The sequence below is a fragment of the Argopecten irradians genome, chromosome 12, assembly GCF_041381155.1.
Source record: "Argopecten irradians isolate NY chromosome 12, Ai_NY, whole genome shotgun sequence".
Classification (NCBI taxonomy): Eukaryota; Metazoa; Mollusca; class Bivalvia; order Pectinida; family Pectinidae; genus Argopecten; species Argopecten irradians.
Genome location: NC_091145.1, coordinates 29,924,269 through 29,944,909, shown reverse-complemented (window position 1 = coordinate 29,944,909; position 20,641 = coordinate 29,924,269). Strand labels below are relative to the sequence as shown.

At 34.6% G+C, this 20,641-nt stretch overlaps 1 protein-coding gene across 1 annotated transcript in view; it reads left to right on the top strand.

Moving 5' to 3' along the window:
• LOC138305047 (uncharacterized) overlaps positions 1-20,641 on the top strand; it is a 106,138-nt gene that overhangs the window by 72,601 nt on the left and 12,896 nt on the right. The window contains exons 7-18 of the mRNA XM_069245454.1: positions 3,735-5,048; positions 5,976-6,056; positions 6,862-6,945; positions 7,262-7,354; positions 8,291-8,368; positions 9,403-9,464; positions 10,766-10,833; positions 11,449-11,494; positions 11,890-11,981; positions 12,902-12,995; positions 14,411-14,452; positions 20,476-20,556. Coding sequence (XP_069101555.1) covers positions 3,735-5,048; positions 5,976-6,056; positions 6,862-6,945; positions 7,262-7,354; positions 8,291-8,368; positions 9,403-9,464; positions 10,766-10,833; positions 11,449-11,494; positions 11,890-11,981; positions 12,902-12,995; positions 14,411-14,452; positions 20,476-20,556 — 2,135 coding nt within the window. The remainder of the gene's footprint in view (positions 1-3,734; positions 5,049-5,975; positions 6,057-6,861; positions 6,946-7,261; positions 7,355-8,290; positions 8,369-9,402; positions 9,465-10,765; positions 10,834-11,448; positions 11,495-11,889; positions 11,982-12,901; positions 12,996-14,410; positions 14,453-20,475; positions 20,557-20,641) is intronic.

Below are 20,641 nucleotides of genomic sequence, written 5' to 3'. Positions count from 1 at the left end.
CAGTTAAAGTGTTCAGAGTTAAGTACTTGAAGATTTCCCCTGTAGGTATTTAGAATTTTATACTTTTTAATTGAAATCAAATTGGAAAAAGAAAACATTATTGATTTGAAATGTTAAATTCAGTTTTTATTGCTGTTTCGCATTGCTGTTTCGCAGAAAATAATTATTGGAATTTCCCACAAACATATTTACAGGAAACTTTTCAAATTTCATTTCTTCTTGAGTGGTCCCTGATTGCGTATGCTTGATTACATGTATGATAAGAAAAAATAAGTTTTGAAAAGACAGTCATGTTTTTTTCTCTCAATAGAACGATAAATCAGCAAAAAGACAATAAAGTAGGAAATTAAACCTACATATAAATGATAGCAACGTTTCTCAGAGGTCTCTTGTTTTAAGATTGTTGCCATGGATACAAAAATGAAGTGGGATTGATTAGATTAAATAAACCATTTTGGAAATAAAATTTGGTTGTAATGTTTGACTGTTTTCTTTCAAACCTAACACGAAACCTTGATGAAACATGGCATATCAGCTCCCAAAGTTATACAAATGTGCATAGCATGGTATATGGTATCTGTACAGTTGTTATTGCTTTGATAAACAGCTCGACTGTTTAGCGAAAAACATTTTTTTTTCCGCAATATTTTGTAGATGAAAGCATTTTACTTTAAATCTTTCTACTCCCAATTCTGTTTAAAATTGTTCTTCAACAAACAAAAGCCTGATTCCATGAGATTAAGCTTATTATCTAAAAGTGATCTTTAAAATTGTTCTTCAACAAACAAAAGCCTGATTCCATGAGATTAAGCTTAATATCTATAAGTGATCTTGCCTTGGTTTTCTGAGAGATTGTTTAGCTCATTTGTTGTTTTGCTTAACATTAATTGTTGTAAGTGCTAAGGATAGTCTTGTCTGTCTATGATATGTCAAAGGTATGTGATTTTATATATAATTTTGGACGCTGTGATATATTTTTGTTGTAGAATCTTATAATACTAGAGCTCTTGGCTATTTTATAGTGCTAGCTCACTGAAACTTACTGTTAAAGACACTGAACAGCACACCCCACCCTGTTAAAGACACTGAACAGCATATCCCACCCCTTCACATTATATGGGCAAACCAGTCACCCAATTCCTCTTATGCTGAACACTAAAAAGGAACAGAAAATACTGTTTTTATAGACTACCCCGGGGTATATAGTCTGTCGCAGCTTTTGCGAAGTATTCAGAGTTCTCCCAATGTACAAATGAAAAGCTCAAGTCAAGACCAAAAATGATCAAGGACCATTACATTAGAACTGGAGATCGATCTTATCCCTCAGTTTTCCTTGGTAGGACTACAACTAGTAATAATTTTTTGTATTTCTGGTATATTGTGCTATTATTAGTCCACCTTAATTCCAGGCTTTAGTAGCCTTTAAATTTTTTTTCACAAAAAATAAGTTTTCATATTGTTGTTATGGAAACCAGACGACAAGAAAATTACTTGATTGGTGAAAACCATTCGGAATTTAAAGTCTGTGTTTGTTATTTAACCAATTTCCTCCATTTCTCTTACATTACCTACATGTGTGCAAGTTAATGGACGAATGACATATCAATTTACAATGGACATATATACCTTTCTGTTGCCATGGTTACGGGCACAGAGATGTCGTTTCCAGGTTAGAATTCTGCTATTGTCTGATTAATCTTCGGTAGCTCGGGAGAGTTTGGGGACAGGGAGTACACCACGGAGTTGAATTACCTCAGACAAAATCACAATTTCTGATTGGTTGACATACGGTTCAAATTTCATGTTTTATTAGAAATCTGTTTTTGTAATTATGTGGCCTTATGTTTGGATGTGGTATTTAGCGAGGCCTAGTATAGATATGATACAGTAAACCGTGACTTGCATGCTGATGTGCCCTAGAGATCAGACTTTATTTATCTGCTATATGTGTGCTGCTTTGTAAACTCCATTTCAGTCTTACCATGCATAGCAGCCTTTAAGACCACTTTATAAATGTCAAGAGATAAAAGGCTATTAAAAGTACATTACATCCTATCTGTCTTTCTGTTTTCCCAGTTTTTGCTATTGTTATTTCCTTCTCAGACTTCTTGTATATAATTCTCTCTGGTTCTCAATTATGCATGTTCCTTTTGAGAGTAACTAAATACAAAGGACAGCAAGATTAAGTTCAGATCATTAAAATTTATGATGACAGTTCCGTTAAATGTTATACAAATTGCTTTTAAACTTTGCTTTTTGTGGTTGGGAGTCTATATGTTATTGCTAAATACAAACTTTATTTGATGGTTAATCCAAGAAGAATATTACCAGTAAACGTAATTTTCTCTCTGTACGGTCCAAAGTAGTACATGTAAAATATCACCGCCAACCTGTATGATCTAGATTTATACCTGTAAACTATCTATATATGATATGTCGTAGATATGATTAGTTTGTCTGTCAGTGTATGGCCTAGCTAGAATAGTGCTTTGCCTGCAGTATTGTATGACATTCAGCAGTCTGTCTTTTCTGTTTAGTACAGTATTTCTCTACAGTAGGATTATAAGATTACCAAGCTGGCAGACATGCATGGATTACATTATTAGGAGTGATCTTTTACATTTGATCACCATCTGTCCATTTTGAACTTACTTTTCTAAATGCCAATCAAGTGCCGCAATCGTAATACGTACTCAATATCAAGCAAGAAAAGTTTTGGAATATTCAAATCTTAAAAAACCAATGAAGGATTATTTTTGGTGATTTATGGAAGTCTATAAATTCTGATGAAATATTTATAAGAAATTGTTTTGATATCAAGTTTGTCTTTTTGCCAGTAACATCTTAAATGGTGTTTTTCAAATTTTCATCTAACAATTTATCAAGACCTAGACAAGCTTTTGTGGACATGGAGGTCAAAAATTTGTAAGATACAGCAGTTCAATGTCTAAAAAAATCTGCATTACCATGGGTCAAAAACTGGGCCAGTTCAGCTGGAATAAAAGACCCTACTGTTTGTAAATGAAAAAAAGTTTACTTAGAATCCAATTGAATGATGATGATGATGATGATGATTTTAATGATTTTAATGATGATGATGATGATGATGATTTTAATGATTTTAATGATGATGATGATTTTCAGAGTTTGTATATTATACTGATAACCTGACTATTTAAAGGCCCACTACCTTTCAGGAGCAAAAGATAAAGATTTCATAAAAACATTTATAACCTCAGAAAATATATACCGATGGCCTAAGATGAGGTTACAACACCAAACATATGCAAGATTTCCTTCATAATATATGATAACAGTGGAGAGTCATTTCGCTTTTTTAACCATCTGGCGCAGTGATAGTCAACTACCGGGCGGTATTTAGGACGATGGTGGGAAACATAAGACGACCCACGTTATGAAAAACAATATTTGATTTATTTTAACTAAACTGTTTAGGAGGTGATAATAAGTGTAGTATCAACTTTAAGTTAATAACTTCTGCCACTCTACAAAATTATCAATCTCGTTTTACATTCCCATTTTAAAACTCAAAAGCTGTTTCAGAAAGGTAGTGGACCAGTTTAAGTTATACTTATTCAAGAAATTTATGAAAGAGTCTTATAATCTTACATAGGATTTCACGCGCGCGGAGTAATTTGTGGTACAAGGGAGACAACCCCTACAGAATCGTCTGCTCCTGTCAATCTGTCATCATGTCAACAAATAACAATCAGAAGACGAGATTTATGAAAATGGATGTGAGCTCGTTCATAGAAGAACAGGAAAACGAAAACACTGCTAGGAAAACGGCATCACATCTGAAACTTTTTAAGGAATTTCTCGGTGAAAGGTATCCCGATGAAAATCGTACAATTAACTGTATTGTCCCGTCAGAACTTGATATGTATCTGTCTGAGTTTATAGTCTGTGTTCGCAAACCTGACGGTGAGGAGTACGAACCATCGTCAATACGGGGGATGATTTCAAGCTTTGATAGACATTTACGGAAAAGAAATTACGGAACAAGCATAATTGGGGGTCCCGAATTTAGTAAAACTAAGGATGCGCTTAAAGCCAAACAACGCGACTTAAAATCACAGGGAAAAGGGTCTAAGCCCTACAGGGCTTCGCCAATATCAGATGAAAATGTTGAAACGCTATATGCAATGAATTTGCTTGGGAAAAACAGTCCCAACTCCGTGCTAAATACCCTATGGTTTCAAAATACATTGCATTTTGGTATGAGGGGTGGATCAACAGAGCATCGCACAATGTGTTGGGGAGATATCGAGTTGAAACACGACCCCGAAGTTGACCTAGACTATTTAGAATACCATGAAAGAACGACAAAAACAAGAACCGGTGACGATATCCGGAACATTAGGCCCTGCCCCCCAAGGATGTATGCCACTCCTCAGACCCCCGAGAGATGTCCCGTGGCATTGTACTGTTTTTATGAAGCAAAACGTCCAAGTGACTTTTGTAACACTAACGATCCGTTTTATTTAGCAACAGTTACCAATACCAAAACGCCTGATGTAAAAGAAAGGTGGTTTTTACGTGCCCCTGTGGGCAAATGTAAACTAGACAACATGATGAGAACCATGGCTAAACAAGCAAACCTACCTGGATGTGAACGCCTTACTAATACCAGCGTCCGGAAATCACTGGTCCAAAAGCTGACAGACAACCACGTTCCCGATAGTCTCCAAGTCTACGTCACAGGTCATAAAAACACTCAATCGCTCAACAACTACAGAACTCTAAATGACAGGCACAAATTGGTGATTTCGAACATGTTATCCAACACAAAAAGCACAGATTTGGTCCCATTCTCTGTTTCAAGATCAGTACCACTCCCCCATGGCCAGGCCCCCGAAACCATTCCTTCATCTCACTCTCAGCAAGAAAACACAGTTAATACTGTATCACAGAAAAGATCTGACACCCGTATAGAATCCTTATTCGCGGGATCACACATGAATAACTGCCAAATCACTGTGAACATTACAACACATGCTCCTCAACAAAAACGTCGTCGTATTATGGTGATCGACAGCGATTCTGAATAGCCTTGACCGAGATTCGTGAATGGGATTCTGATGACACCCGTGACGTCACGTAATGACGCAGTGTTTTGTGTGTAGTGACTGGTAGATAAGCGACATTCACTTCGTTTTCTTCAAAATGTCACAAATATCAAATTTTAAATTGAAATGCGTGTAGCATAATAAATATTAACCATTCATTTGTTAAAGGAATATGATTTTGTTTATTTTCTATCTTCTCCAGTGGTACTTTATATTGCGGATTCACGCATATCTCTCGCTGTGCGATCAGGTCTACGTCAAAAGTCGGTCATGCCATAGATTTTTTTTATTTAGATTTATGTATTCGCCAAGCAAAAAGCATACCCAATGTTTTATTTTTACCGCAAACTTCGTTTGCCAAAAACGGGTATGCTCTTTCCGAATATCTAATTATTAAAGTAAAAAAACTTGAAATAAAAAATCTAAATTTATAAGAAAATGGAGGTCCTCGGGGGCATTTTTGATATAAATTTGTTAATTATATGAGAGAAAAAGACTCTTTCATTATGTATGCATGTAGGATAGGGGTATTCCACCCTCGGGGTCAGAAAATGTGGTAAAACCCTCGGCAAGCCTCGGGTTTTACACATTTTCTGACCCCTCGGGTGGAATACCCCTATCCTACATGCATACATATGAAAGAGTCTTATATTCTTTTTAACAGCAAGTTTGGTAAGCCATTGCTAAAAAGAGAAATGGCATAAACTCCATACTCTCTGAGGGAAAATGAAAGTAAAATTCCCACTTCCTGTTTTGATACCGATCATCGATGTTGATGCATCATAATCGATTAATTGAAATCGGTTGTCTGTTCGATTAGACATCGATTATAATCGATCATTTGGACAACACTAACATTTTCTATCAATTTTTTTTCTTCGCCAGAAAATGGAGGGTAATTTGCTTGGAGTGGTGGGTACAGACGTGCCCATTGATCAGATTAAAGCTCGTATTCCATATAATAAGGTAAGTAAGACCCTATATATACAGTCTTTCTTACTGTGAACCAACTGATTTTTGTGTGCCATTAAATTCTGTGGGCGATGAGAAATCATGAAAATATATTGTGGCAAAAATGTTTCAAATGAAATAGTTTTTGATCGCCTAGTTGTGGAAAATGTTAAAATAAATCGCCACAAAAAATAAGTCACAATTTTAGAGTATATATCTATATCTATGGAGAATTTATGCAATAATGATTTGCAGAATAATTACTGTTTTTTGTTGCAGACATCCCAAACAGTGTACCTTAGTTCTTGAATTCTCTTAGATATATCATTCAATTAATTTGTAGCAAAATCTTCTGTCACCGATTGCAGTTTTATATCCATTATGAAAACCAATTCTTTCTCTGATATTACCTATAGAAAGAAATGATGTTTTGTTTTAATAGAGATGCTCAGTATTTGGTTCATAACAATGTCAAAATAATAAAAGAAGTCAAAAGTAAAAGTGGTCTAGAAGCCAATGGCTTATCAATAGACCGAAGATCAGGTAAATGTTGTAAAAATTGATGTATTTGTGGGCTCAGCATAATATGGTATATCTACAGTCAAACCTGCCTTAGCGACCACCTCTGTATAAAGACCATCTGCTTAATAAAACCATTTTCTTAGGGCTCAAAATAATCAATTTCAACACAATTTGTCCTGTGTATTAAGACCACTTGGCTATAAAAATCATTTCTTTTTTTCTTGGTCGCTCAGTAGGTGGTCTGTATAGACAGGTATAACTATACATATATGTAGTAAAAACTGATGATCTTTTGTAGCTTGGACCTAATGGTTATGCGTTTGTAGTAACGTCTCAGGGATATGTCTTGTTCCATCCAAACCTCCGCCCATACTATTTCAAGGTAAGGAATCATTCCATTGAATACAAGGGCCTGTGTATTTAATGCAAAACAGAAGATTTTAATTGTCCATTTGTACAAGTAAATCTTTCAAATATAAATCCTGACAGACATACTGATTTTAACACAGGACTTGGAAGTCTTTTTTGAAGGATCATCTGAGAACAACAGTCATCAGGTCTGTCAACCAACCTGTCTAACAATATAAATGATACGGAATAGCAGTTCAATGCAAAGGGAGACAACTCCTAGCTAATTTCTATCATTTTACCAACCATACTCTGTATACCAAATCTAGCCTTCTCCTATCTGTTTGTAGAGACTGTCTCGAGAGCCCGGATTAAAGGCCAACTTCAGCAGTATAGATATTACAGAGATTGAATATGTACCAAACAGTTCAGACTTAGAGATGGTAAGTTTATATGTTAGAATGTGTACCAAATAGTTCAGACTTAGAGACGGTAAGTTTATATGTTAGAATATATGTACCAAACGTTAGAATAAAACTTCTATGAAACTGAGCATGGTATAGCACCCATAATGCAATGGTAGCATCCTTATAGGGTGGGGATTCGATATTGTACAAATGATGGGGCTGACCCCCGGGGGCCTGAGGGGCGGGGGGTCAATTTGGCTATTTCCATATAAACAACTTCTTCTCTGAAACTAAGCATGGAATAGCACTCATAGTGCAATAGTACGTAGCATCGTTACAGGGTGGGGATGGGGTCAATTTGGCTGTTACCATATAAACGTCTTCTTCTCTGCAACTAAGCATGGAAGAGAACTCATAATACAATGGTTAGCATCCTTATAGGGTGGGGTTTTGAAATTGTACAAATAATAGGACTGATACCCTGGGGGCCTTAGACGCTGGGCCATAAAGGTCAATTAGGCTATTATTTTCATATACCTGAACCTATGTATTGGATAGCATATTTGTATGGTATCTGTAGCATCATTATATGGTTGTGATTCAAAATTAAACAAATTTCAGAGTAAATTTCACAAATTTATCTAATTGTAAGAGTCGTTGTGATGATTACTAAAAAAAAACAACAGGTGAGCGATACAGGCCCTCTTGGCATCTTGTTAGGTTAGCCAGAAATTAGAAGTGCCCAGTACTGCTCAGCTTCTGACTTCAGAACTAGAATTTTGAACTTTTCCAAATGAGTTCCTCTGGTGCCATTGGGCTTAAGTTTGGTTGATACCAAGTTTATTGAAATGACCTTAATTGATGTTCTTTTAACGTTAATAGATCTCATATTTCAGATATGATATGAAATATAATCCTTCTTTCTGAGCAAATATGTGATACAGTATGATTTATATTTATTATTTTTTGCAGCTGAGACAAGAAATTTTAAAAGCCTCAGGTTATGCAAATTACAGCATAAAAAATGTGGTAGTGCCTTATGATGGAAGGGTGAGTACATCACAGGATGATAATGATGATATTAGATCAATTTTCAATCTGAATAAAACACAAAACGTCATTTTATGTGTTGAATGTAGATCTGATGGAATATTAGAAGTCTAGAACGAATATACGTACCCGGCCTACTATACCTTTCGGCCGGGTACGAATTGGTCCCTATGTGTTGTAGTGGACCACTGCCTCCGAAAATCACTCGGGCATAGTTTTCTATACTTTTTTGTAGGTTTCCAATTATTTTATACATATACATGCGTTTACATAATATTTTTGTCCAAAACAAACACAACCAACATTCTTAATATATATCTACCGTACCGCTCACAAGACGTCAAATTCACAATTTGTGGACTCGCCGTATAAATTCCCTTCAGAAAGACCTTTATATGTATTACGTAAAAAAAACAATGCCTCGATGAGAATTTGATATTTTATGTGGTTCAGTTTTATTGCCTAGTAAGGAGGCGATATCAAACAAGTACGATAAAAATGCAAACAAACGTTTTACAATGGTTTGCATAATCATTTCTTTGCTCCATTAGCAGTAATAGCCACCAATTGTAGCTCTAAAGACGACACCATTTTCTGTCTAATAGTCTTTTGAGCTACAATATTGCAGCTATTAGAGGTCATGTTCAGATAACATCTGTGGAAGCTTAAATCAAATTGCAGTATACCAGCTTTTGAAGGTGATGCTAGTTCACGTTGCTTGCTGTCTACTTAAATTTTTGACACCATGAACAATTGACAACTATCAGATTTTCATCAACAATGATAATCTCTACTTAAGTAGATAAGGCAAGTTCTAGACTGATGAAAAAATGTAAAAGTAAAACTAAAGTAATAGCAAATATTGTACACAAATGTTTGGTAACATAATTTCTCAAAAAATCTTCTATTAGATGTTCCTCAAATAATTTAATCTTGTTAACTAGTTGTGACTTAATTATGGATAGAAGGAGAAAACTTTACAGCCACTTTTTTCGCATTAATGAAATAATTTTCTGTATATATTCCTATTTCAGAAGCGTGTTTCTATCGTTGACCTCACATATCATATATACCCCATAGGAGATACAGGATTTAAGTAAGTATATGTGCAGATGTACACAGTCTTCATTGGTCTTTTCTTATTTGTGACATCTCTGAAAGTGACATTGAAAAGTTATAGCTACAGGTCCTCGTATGGTACCCACTTGGTTTGATTAACATGACATTTCGTTCAAGAAATCTTGATAATTGGTTTAATTGGTTCAACCTCCTATCAATAATTAGGTTCAGTAAAGAATGCGTCAGGTTTAGATGCTGGAGGAAAGCTGGAGTATCTTGAGAAAAACCTGGCAACTACCCCACATGGGATTCAAACTTGCATGGTACCCATCATCGTCGGAAACTCACAAGTCACCGCTCTACGTTTGTGATAAATGTAGAGTGGTGCCTCGTGGGATCCGACAATGGGTACCCATGCCAAAATACAATAGACATCATGCATACTCTACTGTTATACATTGTTCCCATTGGGACCTAGACCACAATATTTTTATGTATATAGCCATTATTCTTCTTACTCCTTTCCAAAAGGGTCGCGGTGGCTGAGTGGTTAAGATATGTCTCAACATATTACTGCAAGCCCTCCACCTCTGGGTCACAATTTTGAATCCTATGTGGGGCAGTTGCCAGGTACTAAGCGCTGGTCGGTGGTTTTTCTACTGGTACTCTGACTTTCTTCCACCAACAAACCTGGCACGTCCTTACATGACCCTGGCTGTTAATAGAATGTTAAACTAACAAAGTTCCAAAACACAAGCCTCCATGTAAACCATTAGCTTTGAATTACATGAATTTACTTTCAAAGGGGTCACCTAAAAGATATTGCATGCATGTCATGTCATGTCATGGGGAGACTACGTTTACAAAATGCTTGTACATTGACAAAGGGATGTCAAAGGGGATTATCCAGTACTACAATAGTTCACATGAGAATTATTCCTTAAATATATGGAAACCATTTTAATCCCATCTGAAGTACACATGAAAATCCATAGTTTTTGGAACATTCTAAACTGCATTGGCCCTATGGGTGTCTTTCATTCCTGAAATGTAGTGTAAACAATGAATTGGCAACAACTTGATGTCAGGTTTTCATGGATAAAAACTTTTTTCACAATGATTTAATTTTGTGATTACCGGGTAAATCTTAATTGATTCTACTTTACCCATGTGCAGAACAATTTTGGGACAAATAATTATGGAAGTATTGTATTGAAAGACATGGAACTTAATTACCCACAAGTATAAGTTTGGTTACAGTATTTTGGATAATCTAGTCGCCATAGAAACTCAAAATTATATGGGTTTTGTAACAACACCTATTTTTCTATTTTTCAGATTGGTGTTTGCTGTGCCTACAAATTATGGAACTACACTTGTAAATACCCGAGTGTCTTATGGAGCAAGTAAGTTCTATTACAGGGTATAAATACCCAAGTGTCTTATGGAGCAAGTAAGTTCTATTAAAGGGTATAAATACCCGAGTGTCTTATGGAGCAAGTAAGTTCTATTACTGGGTGTAAATACCCAAGTGTCTAATAGAGAAAGTATGTTCTATTACTGAGTATATATACCCGAGTGTCTTATTGAGCAAGTAAGTTCTATCACTGGGTGCAAATACTGGAGTGTCTTATGGAGCAAGAAAGATCTATTACTGGGTTTAAATACCCTAGTGTCTTATGGAGCAAGTATGTTCTATTACTGGGTTTAAATACCCAAGTGTCTTATGGAGCAAGTAACTTCTACCCGGTATTACTAGGAGAGTATCAGCAGTTTTGTGATTATTACATGACATTGACCTACTTCAAGGTCAAATTTCAAAGTTATGAAGCCTTCCAATATCTCCCTACCAAGTTCCAGAAGCCTTATGAATTAGGTTCATTTTAAAATGTTTTATACTATTCACCATGATATGTATATACATGTATACTGTATACAGATATAGTGAAAATATCTCTGAGAAAATACCCAGCTGTATGGTATGTCTATTCAATCTTGTAATATTGTTCATTCTTTTTCAGACCAGTTGTCTTATTTTATGGATAACAATACCAGATTTGCGCCTTGGTAAAGTATCACAATTTTTTTCCAATATCTTATTTGCACTTTATTTTGTATTTCCAAACATAAGCCTATTCAATTATTATTACCTAGGCACCTGGAGTGTTTCACAAGTAAATATTACAGTATTCTATTTGATCTTATTATCAGATGTTATTTGTTTCAATATTTGGTACATAATGTTGAATATTTATTTTCTGAATTTAGATATAATTTTTCATTTTTATGTCTCCACCATAAAAGGCAAGTGTATAGAGTTACCAATGTCTGTCCTTTCCTTTAGACATGGGGATGGGGGCATTCTTATCCAGAAAAATCAATTAAAATTTTCTGTCATTTTGTGATATTTCCAGTTGTGAAAGAGAGTTTAGTAATGCTTGTATTAATTTGAAACATTTCAGGAGATTCTGTAAGAATGATGACATCCTTCTGGCGAAGGGAGACGAACGGAAGCGGCTACTGTACAATCTGTTTTACACAGAAAGTGGAGGCTGTAAGTAGTGTAGATACTCAATAATAAAATGTCAAGGTTTGATGTGAAGTATTCACTCTGATTAGTATATCCCCTAAGTAAATAGGGGAAGTATACTTGATTCAAATTGTCTATCTGTCTGTCCGTCTGTAGGCACAACAATCAACTACCCAGCAACTTTTCCTAAACTACTGGACAAATTTCATGGAAACCTGCTGACAATAATTTTTCTCACGAAAGTTTGCAAACAAAATTTATTTCACAACCCGATGAAGTTAAAAAATAGTAACATCAATGCTTATAATTAATTTTTCATACTGCTTGATAACACAAGATACATTTAAACATACAATTCCATTGATTTTCTAAAGGATTATTTTTCGAAATCAATACGCAATATCAATGTCGCTATTATGACATGATAACGTCTGGTTTTCGCACAAATCTCGGAATATTTCTTCTTAGTATATGAAGAAAAAGAATCTACCAATAGAAAAGTCAGATTTAGTACGAAAACAAATAAAAATTAATTATGTGTGTATAAAGTAAAGTGTGTGTGGGGTATGTAAGTTAGCCTCCTAGATAACACAAATATTTTATAAGTCTGCCATGTTCAGATAGTGGGCTATTCCAATAACCTTTCGTCCTTGGTCTGTCATCTGTCTTTCTGTCTATGAACAACTCTTTATAATGTAATGTAGTCTTGCGATATTGTTATATTTGCTCTTCGGTCTGATTAGTACAATATTATCATATCAGTAGGCTTATATGTATAGATAGACCTACAAGTATTCAATATACTCAGAAATTATTGTGATATATTGGTTAAAATTCCATTTTGTATGTGATCATATCTTTGTAACAAGTATGTTTTCTACAGGCCTATATGATAATTAATCTGTTGTATTGTTACACTATCAGAATCTCTTTTGTTCTTTCAGGTGAAAGTAACAAAATGGCCAAATTTGACGTGACCAGATTGCGAGATGTTGTTGACCTTTGGAAGTCTGTATCTACTTATGAAAATACTAAAAGGTATTTGGATAACAAAAATAGCATTATCATATACACCTATATACATGTATATTATAATATCATATCTATCTCTGCTAGGTGTAGTGGGGAAATTATCTCCCTTGTATCACTATCTTTTTGTCTCTTTCTCAGTTCACATAGCATTTGTATCAATTTACTCAATGAACAGAAACTTCTCGGGCATGTATTCATTCAATACACATTAGATTTTGATTATAATTAGTCCCCTACAGGGAACTAGAGGGGATAAAATATGGGTCATCATCTTGGTGGTCGTATCTGTCCATTTGTCTGACTTTGTATATATACCATAATTTAAGGCAATGGAACTCCATTTTTGGTATATTGGTCCACCTTGTTGAGGCAATGTGTCATGTACCAAAAACAGGTCACTGCGACCTACATTTTGACCTTTTTTTAAGAAAAGCTTTTCAGGGCTCTTTCTCCTATACTATAAGGCTTTGGAACTTCATTTGGTATGTATACATCCACCTAGGTGAGATGGTGTGTTGAGTACCAAAACCAGGTCACTGTGGCCTATATTGTAACCTTTGGCCTCAATTTAAAAAAAAATCATTTTATTACTGTGAGGTACTTGAGTATCATACTTTGTATATGAGTTCATCTAGGGGAGGGAATACAACCTAATGTCACATATGGTCGTGTCAAATTAAGTTGTTAGAATAAATTTTAAATTCAAGGTTATAGTTACCAAAAATAGAATCTTCACTGAAATTTCACAAGCATGTTTTATATTAAACCACCAATAGCGTTCTGAACCTCCAATGTCACTGTAAACTGCCATACTTAACCTATAAGTATATAGCCTATAATCTCTCTCCTTCTGCTCTGCTTTTGTTCCAATAAGGCAGTAATGCAGCAAAAGCTATTGTATCAGCATCCTTGTGCTGATCTTTATATGTCTTGAAGAAATAATTATTCTCATGCGACATCTTAAAGATTTCGACTGTTCATAACAAATCCCTGCTATTTATAGATAAAATATCAACTCAGATAATTAAGTTAATGGTTTTTTCATTTGGTTCATAGTACAATGTTTTCAAAAGGATTAAGGATGTTTTGCATAAATTTCTGATACATTCTATTTCCTGAGATGCTGAATTGTTGCATTTTCTTAAGTGCATAATTAAATTAATATTTTATTGGTTAAATGTTATTTTCAGTTGACAATAAGTGATTCTTTAAGTAATTAAGAAAAGTGAAATAACATTTTATTGACACTTTGTGAATAATGTACACAAATGATCACCAACGTCACTTTTGCTATGTTATTGTCCAATATTGATCACTATCTACGATGGAATCTACGTCACACTTCCATGACTGTGACACATATATATCACTCACATATATCATGTTTTCTTCTCTTCAGTGTTGTGTTTTTCCCCTTTCAGCTACTATGCATCAAATTTCTCTATCCAGCTTTTCGGAAATAAGTACGTACAACTCCTCCTTTCTGAGCTTTGAAGTTTTTGGTTTTGGTACATAACCCCATAGACTGGTTTCGGCCTTACGTATCTCCCTTGCATACGCTTCACAGAGTGGTTGAGAGTAGAGAACTAAGGGGAGGGAATCAGTCTATATAACCCTAAAGCAGTGTTGACAGAAGCTCGTTATGTAAAAGGAGGTCTAAATCTTCATTCTGTGTTAAATCATATTGTGTCCTTAAAATACAATATAACCTTTGATAACCGACCCTTATCTAATCCAGATTCCTCTCTAAACTGCCTTAGTGACCACCACTGTTTAAAGACAATTAATCTTCTTAACAATTCTTGACCATTTTGTCAAAGTCCAATGGCAATTTTAATACAATTTGACCTGTGTATAAAGACCAAAATTATTTTCCAATGGCATCCGGTTTAGACAAGTTATACTGTCGTACTGAATCATTATCAAAAATTTGATATGAAACACATTGTTTCTGTCAACACTGAATGCATTGGCCCCGTTGGTTGCAACTTGTAGAAGATAATTGTTGTTTACAAAATATTGTTATGTACCTTGGATGTACAGGTAATGGTTATGTGACATTATGAGTGAAGAGTGGTAGATGTTTATTTCAGTGTGTATAGTTTTACACTTGATTTGAGTTGCAGAAGAAGTTATTTGTTTGCCCTTACCCATCCTCCCTTCTCCCTAGTTGCTTGCCTATCTACCTGTTTTTCTGTCTATTTTGTGAATCTAATTTCCAACATAAATTATCTGCTTTGTATCAATCAGCATGGCATGATATAAAGAAACGCAGGCATTACAAAATAAATTATTGTCATACTGTAATTTTCTGTGTTCATACATCTAAAAGAGATGAATATTTTTCTTATTTTTTTTTAAATGAAGCATTAAAATAAAAGAAAAATCAGCTGGATTTAATTACAAAACGATTTCAAATAAAATGATATGAAACCATTACCTCAATGTTTGACAATTGAAGATAACAAAAACTTACACCTCTGAGCTAAGAGTTACCGGTATGTGATACCTTGTGTGTTACCTATGATTCCTTGTGTGTTACCTATAGATTACCTGTGTTTATCCTTGTGTGTTACCTGTAATTATACCTTGTGTGTTACTGTAGATATATTGTGTGTTACCTTAGATTATACCTTGTGTGTTACTGTAGATTTACCTTGTGTGTTACCTTAGATTATACCCTGTGATTCTTGTGTGTTACCTTAGTTTACCTTGTGTGTTACCTGTAGATTTGTTGTCCTATATACCTTGTGTGTTACCTGTAGATTATATTGTGTGTTACCTGTATTATATTGTGTGTTACCTGTAGATTATACCTTGTGTGTTACCTGTAGATTATTATTACTTGTGTGTACCTATAGATTATACCTTGTGTGTTACCTGTAGATTATACCTTGTGTGTTACCTGTAGATTATACCTTGTGTGTTACCTGTAGATTATACCTTGTGTGTTACCTGTAGATTATACCTTGTGTGTTACCTGTAGATTATACCTTGTGTGTTACCTGTAGATTATACCTTGTGTGTTACCTGTAGATTATACCTTGTGTGTTACCTGTATTATACCTTGTGTGTTACCTGTAGATATACCTTGTGTGTTACCTGTAGATTATACCTTGTGTGTAGTATTATACCTTGTGTGTTACCTGTAGATTATACCTTGTGTGTTACCTGTAGATTATACCTTGTGTGTTACCTGTAGATTATACCTTGTGTGTTACCTGTAGATTATACCTTGTGTGTTACCTGTAGTATTATACCTTGTGTGTTTACCTGTAGATGATACCTTGTGTGTTACCTGTATGATATACCTTGTGTGTTACCTTAGATTATACCTTGTGTGTTACCTGTAGATTATACCTTGTGTGTTTACCTGTATTATACCTTGTGTGTTACCTGTAGATTATACCTTGTGTGTTACCTGTATTATACCTTGTGTGTTACCTGTAGATTATACCTTGTGTGTTACCTGTAGATTATACCTTGTGTGTTACCTTATAGATTATACCTTGTGTGTTACCTGTATGATTATACCTTGTGTGTTACCTGTAGATTATACCTTGTGTGTTACCTGTAGATTATACCTTGTGTGTTACCTGTAGATTATACCTTGTGTGTTACCTGTAGATATTATACCTTGTGTGTTACTGTAGATTATACCTTGTGTGTTACCTGTAGATTATACCTTGTGTGTTACCTGTAGATTATACCTTGTGTGTTACCTGTAGATTATACCTTGTGTGTTACCTGTAGATTATACCTTGTGTGTTACCTGTAGATTATACCTTGTGTGTTTACCTGTATGTGATTATACCTTGTGTGTTACCTGTGTGATACCTTGTGTGTTACTATAGATTATACTTGTGTGTTACCTGTAGATATACCTTGTGTGTTACCTGTAGATATTATACCTGTAGATTATACCTTGTGTGTTACCTGTAGATTATACCTTGTGTGTACCTGTAGATATACCTTGTGTGTACGTAGATATCCTTGGTTTACCTGTAGATTATACCTTGTGTGTTACCTAGATTATCCTGTATGTTATACCTTGTGTGTTACCTGTAGATTATACTGTGTGTACCTGTAGTGTGTTTACCTGTAGTATATACCTTGTGTGTTACCTGTAGATTATACCTTGTGGTTACCTGTAGATTATACCTTGTAGTAGATTATACCTTGTGTGTTACCTTAGATTATATTGTGTGTATGTAGATTATACCTTGTGTGTTACCTGTAGATTATACCTTGTGTGTTACCTGTAGATTATATACCTGTGTTACCTGTAGATTATACCTTAGTGTGTTACCTTAGATTAATACCTTGTGTGTTACCTGTAGATTATACCTTGTGTGTTACCTGTAGATTATACCTTGTGTGTTACCTGTAGATTATACCTTGTGTGTTACCTGTAGATATACCTTGTGTGTTACCTGTATAATTATACCTTGTGTGTTACCTGTAGATTATACCTTGTGTGTTACCTGTAGATTATACCTTGTGTGTTACCTGTAGATTATACCTTGTGTGTTACCTGTAGATTATACCTTGTGTGTTACCTGTAGTTATTATACCTTGTGTGTTACCTTAGATTATACCTTGTGTGTTACCTGTAGATTATACCTTGTGTGTTACCTGTAGATTATACCTGTGTGTTACCTGTAGATTATACCTTGTGTGTTACCTGTAGATTATACCTTGTGTGTTACCTTAGATACCTTGTACCTGTGATTATACCTTGTGTGTTACCTGTAGATTATACCTTGTGTGTTACCTGTAGATTATACCTTGTGTGTTACCTGTAGATTACCTTGTGTGTTACCTATATGATTGTGTGTTATACCTGTATTGTGTTACTTATACCTTGTGTGTTACCTGTAGATTATACCTTGTGTGTTACCTGTAGATTATACCTTGTGTGTTACCTGTAGATTATACCTTGTGTGTTACCTGTAGATTATACCTTGTGTGTTACCTGTAGATTATACCTTGTGTGTTACCTGTAGATTATACCTTGTGTGTTACCTGTAGATTATACCTTGTGTGTTACCTGTAGATTATACCTTGTGTGTTACCTGTAGATTATACCTTGTGTGTTACCTGTAGATTATACCTTGTGTGTTACCTGTAGATTATACCTTGTGTGTTACCTGTAGATTATACCTTGTGTGTTACCTGTAGATTATACCTTGTGTGTTACCTGTATATGATGTTGTTACCTGTAGATTATACCTTGTGTGTTACCTGTAGATTATACCTTGTGTGTTACCTTTTATACCTTGTGTGTTACCTGTATGATACCTTGTGTGTTACCTGTAGATTATACCTTGTGTGTTACCTGTAGATTATACCTTGTGTGTTACCTGTAGATTATACCTTGTGTGTTACCTGTATATGATATTTTGTGTGTTACCTGTATGATGATACCTTGTGTGTTACCTGTAGATATACTTGTGTGTTACCTGTATGTGATACCTTGTGTGTTACCTATAGATTATACCTTGTGTGTGTTACCTGTAGATATACCTTGTGTGTTACCTGTAGATTATACCTTGTGTGTTACCTGTAGATTATACCCATTAACCTGTTACCTGTAGAGTTATACCTTGTGTGTTACCTGTATGTATACCTTGTGTGTTACCTGTATATGATACCTTGTGTGTTACCTGTATATGATACCTTGTGTGTTACCTGTAGATATACCTTGTGTGTTACCTGTATTGATACCTTGTGTGTTTACCTGTAGATTATACCTTGTGTGTTACCTGTAGATTATACCTTGTGTGTTACCTGTAGATTATACCTTGTGTGTTACCTGTAGATTATGTGTTACCTTAGTGTGTACCTGTAGTATACCTGATTATACCTTGTGTGTTACCTGTAGATTATACCTTGTGTGTTTACCTGTAGATTATACCTTGTGTGTTACCTGTAGATTATACCTTGTGTGTTACCTGTAGATTATACCTTGTGTGTTACCTGTAGATTATACCTTGTGTGTTACCTGTAGATTATACCTTGTGTGTTACCTGTAGATTATACCTTGTGTGTTACCTGTAGATTATACCTTGTGTGTTACCTGTAGATTATACCTTGTGTGTTACCTGTAGATTATACCTTGTGTGTTACCTGTAGATTATACCTTGTGTGTTACCTGTAGATTATACCTTGTGTGTTACCTGTAGATTATACCTTGTGTGTTACCTGTAGATTATACCTTGTGTGTTACCTGTAGATTATACCTTGTGTATGTTACCTGTAGATTATACCTTGTGTGTTACCTGTATATACATTTATACCTTGTGTGTTACCTGTAGATTATACTTGTGTGTTACCTGTAGATATACCTTGTGTGTTACCTGTAGATTTTACCTTGTGTGTTATCTATAGATTATACCTTGTGTGATTATACCTGTATGTGTGTTACCTGTTAGTTTACCTATGTACTTTATGTTTTTATTACCTGTAGATTATACCTTGTGTGTTACCTGTAGATTTATATCTTGTGTGTTACTGTAGATTATACCTTGTGTGTTATGTATAGATTATACCTTGTGTATTACCTGTATTTACCCAGTATGTTACCTGTAGATTATACCTTGTGTGTTACCTGTGTGATTATACCTTGTGTGTTACCTGTATGTTTACCTTGTGTGTTATTATAGATTATACCTTGTGTATTACCTGTAGACTTAACCTTGTTACCTGTAGATTATACCTTGTAAGTTACATGTAGATTATACCTTGTGTGTTACCTGTAGATTATACCTTGTGTGTTACCTGTAGATTATACCTTGTGTGTTACCTATAGATTATACCTTGTGTGTTACCTGTGGATTATACCTTGTGTATTATCTGTATATGATACCCTGTATGTTACCTTTAGATCATACAGATGTACCTTGTATGTTACCTGTAGATTATACCTTGTGTGTTACCTGTATATAATAACCTGTGTGATGCCTATAGGTTTTATGAGACTTTTTCATGGATGTATATATTGGTTGATGTAAGTTTCAGAGTTTAACTCTTAATACATGTGCTGGTATCTAGATATATAATTATAGTTGAGATATGAGAAATGTTGATCTTTTGGGAGAAAAAAAAACAAGCTTTGATTATATCATTTTAATACCTTACTGTAAAATGGAATGGCATTTATAAGGATACCCATATATGTGCTGCCCTGTGACGTTCACTTTGATATTTGTTGCTGTAAACAAGTTTTTCTTTCAGTAAAGTTTGGGTGAATTTAGTAAAAAATATTTATTAAACTTAATGCCAAATGTGGAAAAAACATGCTCACTTTTTTTCTCTTCTGTTCCCTTCTGTATATATACTTAGTTACATATAAAAAAAACTAGCATGTTGAAAACTTCTGAACAAAACCTTTGTACCTGGCTTGATTTTACTCTTGTAAAAATGCTTTTAAATTTTGATATGATGATTACAAGTAGATTATCTGTAAATACTTTTTGGTCCACAGATATGGTATTGCCTTAATATTCCTTGGTACCAAGAGTGGTATTACACGTTTTCTCAACACAGAACTCTTCCCATCTAGTCTGTAAGTACAGGACACTTTCAATGAACATTTCAGCAATATATAGAACCAATTAATATAAAATATGCTTATTTTAAACACTTTATTC